Source organism: Acinonyx jubatus, chromosome A3 (assembly GCF_027475565.1).
Source record: "Acinonyx jubatus isolate Ajub_Pintada_27869175 chromosome A3, VMU_Ajub_asm_v1.0, whole genome shotgun sequence".
In the NCBI taxonomy this organism is placed as follows: Eukaryota; Metazoa; Chordata; class Mammalia; order Carnivora; family Felidae; genus Acinonyx; species Acinonyx jubatus.
The window spans coordinates 48,973,098-48,982,086 of record NC_069388.1 but is presented as its reverse complement, the minus strand read 5'-3'; the positions used below and the strand labels follow the sequence as shown (position 1 = coordinate 48,982,086).

At 38.8% G+C, this 8,989-nt stretch overlaps 1 protein-coding gene across 1 annotated transcript; it reads right to left on the bottom strand.

Moving 5' to 3' along the window:
* Positions 1-7,844: 7,844 nt before the first annotated feature.
* Positions 7,845-8,405, bottom strand: LOC106980285 (40S ribosomal protein S24-like). Its single transcript, XM_053201362.1, has one exon. It carries the CDS (start codon positions 8,352-8,354, stop codon positions 7,962-7,964), a length of 393 nt encoding a protein of 130 aa, XP_053057337.1. The 5' UTR covers positions 8,355-8,405; the 3' UTR covers positions 7,845-7,961.
* Between the last annotated feature and the right edge of the window lie 584 nt (positions 8,406-8,989).

The window sequence follows — 8,989 nt, the reverse complement described above, 5'->3', positions numbered from 1 at the left end:
GATTTAAACCCACACAGTACTTATAATCTGAGGTGTTAAAGTAATAATGAAAGCACCCTTACTTTCTCCATGCTTTAGATTTTCCCTTGCTTTAAAAAATTAATTGACTCCTTTTCCCACATGTGGTCCTTGCCTCAGGCACACAGCTATGCTTCCCCTCTGTCCTGGTGACAATGACTCCCCTATTTCTCCTACTCCCTTCTAGTGAAGTTCTAGGAAATGTAAGGAAAGAAGTGTATACATTTCCTTTAATAAAACCCCTACTCTCATCAAAGATTGCATTCTATGCACATTATTGTATATACATTTTTCATTTAACAGTATACCCTGGAAGGGCACCTGGGTGGCACAGTCAGTTGAGAGTCCAACTCTTGATTTCAGCTCAGGTCATGATCCCAGGGTCATGGGACTGAGCCCTGCATGGGGCTCTGTGCTGAGCATGGAGCCTGCTTAAGATTCTCTCTCTCTTTCTATCTTTCTCCCTCTGTTTCTCTCCCTCACTCACACAAACACACACTCTCTCTAAAATAATTATAAATGATGATACACTATCTATCCTTGAACACATGCCACCTCTTGTCTTTTTACCTTTATAGGCAAGCCCAAACTCACCTCATAGAAAACACACAAAAGGTAGTTTTAAACAAGACCTTTTTGATCTTACTATGTCTTCCTTTCATTTCTATCTTTATTCTATACACAGTCCTTTCCCTCCTTTTAATTCCTATTATTCTTCTTGTCTCACCAATCAGTACCCTGCATCCTTTTGCTTTTTCCCTTAAGGTGACCTTCAGCCTCTCCCACTAGAACAGACACACTCTGAGGACCTGGACCTGGGACTCATCTCTGCATTCCCATGCTTGGCCCAGTGGCTGGCAAATTCAGATTAAAATCTGGATTTGTGTCTGCTGGGTAAACAAATTTGTATGCCAATATATTAGATCTTAGGATTGTTACAAATATGTAACACCCTCAAGGATCAAACATCTGTCTGCTAAACAGTTAAGCAACAAAACTATATATAATAGACTGTATGGAGCAGACTAATTGCTTAACTTAAATGCTATACTTAGTATTCTTACTAAGGTTCTTCCTAAGGCACTCTCCTACATAGCCAGTGCACTCATCAAAATTAGAAACTTAACACTAATGCAGTACTATCATGGAACCCACACAGACCAAGTTTCACTGATTGTACCAAAAGTGTCTTTTGTAGCAAAAACACAACAGAACAAAAAATTCTTTCCTTTATCTTTCTTCCTTTGTGGTCCAGAATATAATTCTGGATCATGTACTGAATTTAGTTGTCTCTGCCAGTCTTTTTCAATCTAGAATAGACCCTCAGCCTTTCCTTGTATTTCATGACCTTGTCATTTTTGAAGAACATGCACCAGTTACTTTGTAGAATGTATCTCAGTTTGGGTTGGTCTGATGTGTCTTCATGATTCAATTCAGGTTATGTATTTTGGGCAGAAGTGATTTACCACAAAAGTGATGTGTTCTCAGCGCATCTCAGAGCCCTGATGGCTCATTATTGGTGATGTTAACTTTACTCACTTGGTTGAGATAGTATCTGCTAGGTTTCTTCACTTTGTTACATACACCCTTCAAATTAATTCCTCAGAAAATGATTATTATCTTCATTCTATAGATGAGCAAACTGAGGCACAATGATGTAGATACCTTGCCGAAAATCATACTAATAAGCCAGGATCCCAACCCAGACATTCAGGCTCCAAAGCAAACACTTTTAGCTGCCAAACCAAAAGTAACTTGTTGGGGCTAGAAGACTTGATGTGCTTGGCCTGTGGAGAACCACTGGAGGGCAGAGAATATGAGGATGGACAGAAAGGTGGAGTGGAATGGGCTAAGCTTCTTTATCAGTATGTCTGGCTTGGGGCTTGGTGCATTACTCTGGATAATTTTGTTAACGGTGGCCTGAGGATGGCTTGTGCTGACCTGGCTGTCCTCTGGAGTGTCAGAGCTGGACCGGCTTGAGATTATCACTCCAAATCCTCATTCTGAGGGTAAGTTCCTTGTAGTTGTTGGGAGGTCATGATGTTCCCCCAATCTTGATTTCTTGGCTATATCCATCACTTACATTGTAGAAGCATAGTGAAAGAGTTGTTATAATTGAGTCATGGACAAAAAGAGTTGATCTATATTTTGGAATGCCATGTGAATAAGAGCTACATACCTGCTTCACAAATACATCCCTGTTTGTTAGTGTCCAAGCTCATCTAGGGCTAGAGACTCCCAGGTTTCAAGGCTTTATCTGAGCAGACCTACTCCCGATCCTTTGTTCTTCCCTCCAATTCTTTTGACCTGTCTTCTCTCAAGCCCTTTATGACCCTTGAAAGGCTCTTAACTTTCTTTAATGTTTATTCATTTTTTAGAGAGACAGGGAGACCCAGAATCTGCAACAGGCTTCAGGCTCTGAGCTGTCAGCACAGAGCCTGATGTGGGACTCAAACCCATGAACCACAAGATCATGACCTGAGCCAAAGTTGGACACTTAACTGACTGAGCCACCCCGGTGCCCCAAACTCTTGAAAGGCTCTTGGTCATCACTGTCTTGATTCCCCATTGCTGACCCAACTGTGTCCTTATAACATAGACTTCACCATGCACTCCTTCTCCATACCTGGCAGAGCCCCAACTTTCACTCAGTCAAATTTCCTCTGCTCCACAGTAATATTTCCAGATTCTCAGTCTTAGTTTGGGTCCCTTTGGGAACCAAAGTCTAGAGCAGGAGGGAACTGGGGTATACATCAGCTTCTGTCAGTCATTTGCCAAGCTTTAATTTCTCTGCATATCTGGCCTGCTGTACATGCAGGCTCCGGAAGAGCCCTCAGGCACAGAGACCAGACAGGACATTTGGAGTTAACTATAGTTGATATCGGAAAGGTAGGATTTGGAGGCTATTTATGAGGGTACTGGAAACCTGGTTCTTAGTTAATATCTTAGGGCATTAGAGCAGAAAGGGAGTTCAGAGACAATCTAGTCTACTTTCTCCCCCTCTCCCAATGGAATCAAGGATAAACATTGTATCCTCAGTTATAAAGAGGAAACTCAGATGGAAAAATTTCCTGAATTTCCTCAAATTCCCTGAGCTTCACTCTTTTTTAATTTTATTTTTAAAATTTATTTTTATTCTTGAAAAATGTAAATTCCAGTGTAGATAACACACAACATTATATTAGTTTCAGGTATACAATATAATGATTCAACAGTTCCACATATTACTCAGTGTTCCTCAAGTAAGTGTACTCTTAATTCCCTTTGCCTATTTCACCTATCACTCTACCCACCTCCCCTCCAGTAACCATCTGTTTGTTCTCTATGGTTAAGAGTCTGATTTTGGGGTGGCTGGGTGGCTCAGTCAGTCAAGCATCTGACTTCAGATCAGGTCATGATCTCACAGTTCACGGGTTTGAGCCCTGCATTGGGCTCTGTGCTGACAGCACAGAGCCAGGAGCCTGCTTCAGATTCTGTATCTCCCTCTCTCTGCCCTCCCTTGTTCACGCTCTCTAAAATAAATAAACATTAAAATTTTTTAAAAAAATATTAAAAACTGTTTTTTGGTTGGTCTCTATTTTTTTTCTTTTGTTCATTTGTTTTGTTTCTTAAATTCCACATATTAAATCATATAGTATTTGTCTTACTCTGGCTTATTTTGCTTAGTATTATACTCTCTAGATCCATCTATATTGTTGCAAAAGGCAAGATTTCATTCTTTTCATGGTTCAATAATATTCCTGTGTGTGCATGTGCGTGTGTGTGTGTGTGTGTGTGTGTACACATCACCTTTTCTTTATCCATCCCACTACTGATGGACAGTTGGGCTGCTTCTACAATTAGGTGTTATAAATAATGCTGCTACAAACATAAGGGTGCATGTATCTCTTTGAATTAATGTTTCTGTATTTTTTTGGGTAAATATCCAGTAGTGCAATTACTGGATCATAGGGTAGTTCTATTTTTAACTTTTTGAGGAATCTCCATACTGTTTTTCAGAGTAAGTGCACCAGTTTGCCTTCCCACCAACAGTGCACGAGGACTCCTTTCTTTCCATATCCTCACCAATACCCATTGTTTCTTGTGTTGTTGATTTTAGTCATTCTGACAGGTGTGAGGTGATACCTCATTGTAGTTTTGATATGTATTTCCCTGATGAGTGATGTTGAGCATTTTTTAAATGTGTCTTCTTGGTCATCTGTATGTCTTCTTTGGAGAAATCTCTGTTCATGTCTTCTGTCCACTTTTAAATTGGATTATTTGGGGGTTTTTTTGGTGTGTTTATGTTGAGATGTATAAGTTTTTTATATATTTTGGATACTAACCTTTTCCTGAATATGCTATTTGCAAATATGTTCTCCCGTTCAGTAGCTTGTCTTTTAGTTTTGTTGGTTGTTTCCTTTGCTGTGAAGAAGGCTTTTATTTTGATATAGTCTCAATAGTTTATTTTTGCTTTTGTTTCTCTTGTCTCAGGAGACCTATCTAGAAAAAAATTGCTATGTCCAATGTCAGAGAAATTACTGCCTATCACTCTTATCATATGTAAAATGAAGATTAAAAATCATATCTAACCATTGGGTAGCACAGAGTAAACAACAAATGTTAGGTGTTATTTTAGGAGAAAAAGCCTTGTTGTACTAGTTAGCTATTGCCACAGTGCTATGTAACAAACCATCCTAAAACTCAGTGCACACAGTAGTAGCATTTCTGAAATGGTGGTGTAATGAGCACTGCAGACCCTTTCCCAAGCAAAACAAGCAAAACTGGTAAAAAATATTTAAAAGTAATAGCCACTTTAAGTCTGAAAATTCTAAGGGCATACAGCATATGGAAAAACACTTATTCAAGAAATTCTACTAACTCTGGGTAAGAACAGCAAGTGTCTGTGGCACTGAGGCATGATCATGATCTGTCTCCTCTCCCTCCATGAAGCTCTATTTTAGGTGGGTATAATCAAGAAAATGGACTCCTCTCCTCAGTTCTCAATCTTGGGTTACACATTCACCCCAGGAGGGAAAGACTACTAACATTTCTCATCTCCCTCCAGCTCTATGTTGCAGAACCTCTATTTCAGATAAGAGTAGCCAAGAGGTCTGTGGCTACCCTCTTCCACCTAGGCGCACCCACACGTAGGGCACAGGTTATACCCCAGGTATGGCAGGCCAGGAATACTGGGTCCTGGTTGCCCTTGCCCCAGCTCATTCATAAGCTAGACTTTCCATTCCAGAAAAAGCAGGCTGAGAAAACCTCAGAAAGCTGAGGGCTATATCCCTGCTCTAGTGTCATTCTAGTAAAGCAGGAGCATCATTCTAATAGAAGGGCGGGGGGGGGGGGATGATTGTCCCTACCTCCAGAAACAAGGCAGTGGTGCAGAGGTTCTGTGAGGAAGAGAGACAGGTCATAAGAATAACAAAGACTTTGTAGTTCTCCTCAAGAGGACTGACTTTACATGGAATAGAACATGGGGAAGTTCAAGCCTAATCATAGTCTCAAAAGCAATGGATCGAGCCCTGTACTCTTCACTGACACCGAAGACCCTGCTTCAGATCCTCTGTCTCCCTCTCTCTCTGCCCCCACCTCAAAAATAAATAAACATTAAAAAAATTTTAAAAAGCAGTGGATATTTTGGTGGTTAGCAATTAAGAGGAGACTGGTAGCAACAAGGGAAATGGTGGGCCAGTTATGCTTTCAATAGAACCAGGGAAAGAGGTAGCTAGGAAGATCCCCACTGGAGTCAGAGCAAGCCTCAAACATTGATTCAAAACCTACTTTAATCCTTTAAAGGGGCCCCAAATTTTACTGGATCAGATTATAGAGCAATTTATGCCCCAGAATGTTGTCAGAAACAACAGAACAATCAGCTAGCAATTAGTGGAAGTTAAATCTGGGTACAATATCAGTAGAGACAGATGATCTAGAAACATAAAGGAAACATTTCTTTCCTCAGAGAAGGAGAAGTCAAAGCAAGTCCAACTAGGACCATTGTCATCCCTGGACAGAGGAAGGGTCAAAGTGACTGTGAAAGTGTCGAACATTGTGCTCTCTGAGGAGTGAAATAAAAGGTTGTTCATATGAGGGGAAAGAGACAGTGAAAACTTCCAGACAAATCAGTAAGCAAATAAGTGATTATAGCCTTGGAATAAGTGTCCAGAATTGCTACAATATATTACCTAAAATGTTTTCAATGAAAAAGAATGAGATATGCAAAGAAATAGGAAAGGGTGACCCATTCACAGGAAAAACATAGTAGTAGTAGTAGTAGTAGTAGTAGAAATTATCCTTCAGGAAGCCAAGATATTGGATTTACTAGACAAACACTTTAAACCAGCTATTGTTCAAATGAAAATATGTCTAAAGAATTAAAGGAAAGTAGGAGAACAATGTCTTGCCAAATAAAGAACATCAATAAAGAGATAGAAATTATTTTAAAAGAACCAGAGATTCTAGAGTTGGAAAAAGACAATTTCTGAAGTGAAAAATTACTAGAAGAGTTCAATAGCAGATTTGAACTAATGTAATCAAGAATCAGCAAATTTGTAGATAGATCAATTGAGATGATCAGTCTGAGGATTGGAAAGAAAAAAAAATGGACAAATGAACAGAGTATAAGAGACCTGTGGGAAACCATCAACCATACAAACATACACATAATTAAATTCCTAGAAGGAAAGGAGGTAAAGGGGCACAAAGAAGATTTGAAGGAACAATAGTAATAAACTTCCCAAGTTTTATGGAAAACATTAATCTGCATATTTCGGAAGCTAAACTATTCCAAGTAGAATCAAAGAGATCTACACCAAGACACACCATAAACAAACTGCTGAAAGCCAAAAACAAAGAGAGAATCTTGAAAGCAGTGAGAGAGAAGTGATTCATTACCTAGGATGGATTCTCAATCAGAAACCATGGAGGCCAAAATGACACTGTCTTCTGAGTTTGAAAAGAAAAAAAACCCACAAAATTTATATTCAACAAAAATACCCTTCAAAATGAAAGAGAAATTAAGACATTTTCAGATAAAACCCAGGGAGTTTGTCACTAGTAGACCTGCCATACAAGAAATGCTAAAAAGAGTTTTTCAAGTTGAATATAAGGACACTAGACAATAATTTGAATCCACATGAAAAACCAAAGAATACTGAAAAGATAAATATATAGATTAAAATAAAAGACAGTATTCCGTATTTTTGTTTGTAAGCATTTTCCTTTCATATATGATTTAAAAGACAACTGTATAAGGGTGCCTGGATGGCTCATTCAGTTAAGCTTCTGACTTGGGCTCACGTCATGATCTCACAGTTTGTGAGTTTGAGCCCTGCATTGGGCTCTGTATTGACAACTCAGAGCCAGAGTCTGCTCTGGATTCTGTGTCTCCCTCTCTCTGCCCCTCCCCCACTGTCTCTCTCTCTCTCTCTCAAAAATAAATAAATATTAAAAAAACCACAACTGTATAAAACAATCATTATAAAATTGTATTGATAAACTCCTTACATATAAAGATGTCATTTGTTTCACAATAATAGGACAAAAGAGGGAGCAGGGAACAGAGCTACACTGGAGCAAAGTCTTTGTGTATTACTGAAATTTATTAGCCTTAGAACTAGATTATTACAAAAATTTTGTTTATTTATTCATTTTGAGAGAGAGAGAGAGCAAGCAGAGGAGGGGACAGAGAGAGAAGGAGACAGAATCCCAAGCAGGCTCCATGCTATCAGTGCAGAAACCAATGCAGTGCTTGAGCTCATGAACGATGAGATCATGACATGAGCCAAAATCAAGAGTCATACGCTTAACTGACTGAACCACCCAGGCACCCTGGGCCTAGATTATTTTAAGTTTTTTTTTTTAAAGTTCTTAGTTTATTAATCCTTTCATGAAAAATCTGCACAAACGCCAGATAGTCCCTGAAGCATCTTTACTCCTTCTGTTGTCCAATCTCCAGCTCACTTTTTGCCAGCACCAACATTAGCTTTTGCAGTTCCCCTGACTTTCTTCATTCGGTTCTTGCGTTCCTTCCGCTGTTTTCTCGACGTCTTTTTCTTCTCATACAGGCCATGTCGTGCAAGTCTATGTTTGGGTTCATTTTTCTTTGCATAATCCAAGGAATCATAAATCATGCCAAAGCCAGTTGTCTTGCCACCTCCAAAATGGGTTCTGAATCCAAATACAAAGATGACATCTGGTGTGGTCTTGTACATTTTGGCTAGTTTTTCCCGAATTTCTGTCTTAGGTACTGTTGCCTTTCCGGGGTGAAGAACATCCATGACTATCTGTTTCCGCTGAAGTAGTTGGTTGGTCATGAACTTCCTGGTCCGGATAGTTACTGTGTCATTCATGATGGCGGTCAAGCTTTAGGCAGCCAGGGAGGAAAAGAGCTAGATTATTTTAAGTTAATAAATTCATTGTAATCCCCAGGGCAATCACTAAGAAATTATCCAAAAAAAAAAAAAAAAAAAAAGAAATAAACAGCAAGGGAATTAAAATGGTATATTAGAAAATATTTAAATAGAGAAGGCAGTCATGGAGTAATAGAAGAACCAAAAAGATGTAAGAATGTAGAAGACAAATAGCAAAATGAAAGACATAAATTCTACCTTATCAGTAATTATTTGGAATGTAAATGGATCAAACATTCCAATAAAAAGGCAAGGATTGCTGGAATGGGCTAAAAATGATCCAACTGCTCTATAAGCCAACCAGGAAAAGAGTTCCTTTATAAGCTAATTTATTAATGCTCTCTCAAGATAAGGCAACATTACACAATTAATTACATAATGAGAAGGAAAGGTCTTTCTGGATCACAGACACATAAACACACACAGATTGCTTCAATTATAGCCCTTTTCCCCACTAAATGATCTTGCCACCTTTGTTGAAAACCATTTAATATATATATACAGACTTACTTCTGTGCTCTTTATTCTATTCTATTGGTTTGTTTGTCTTTATGGTAGTATAGCTGTGGATTTCA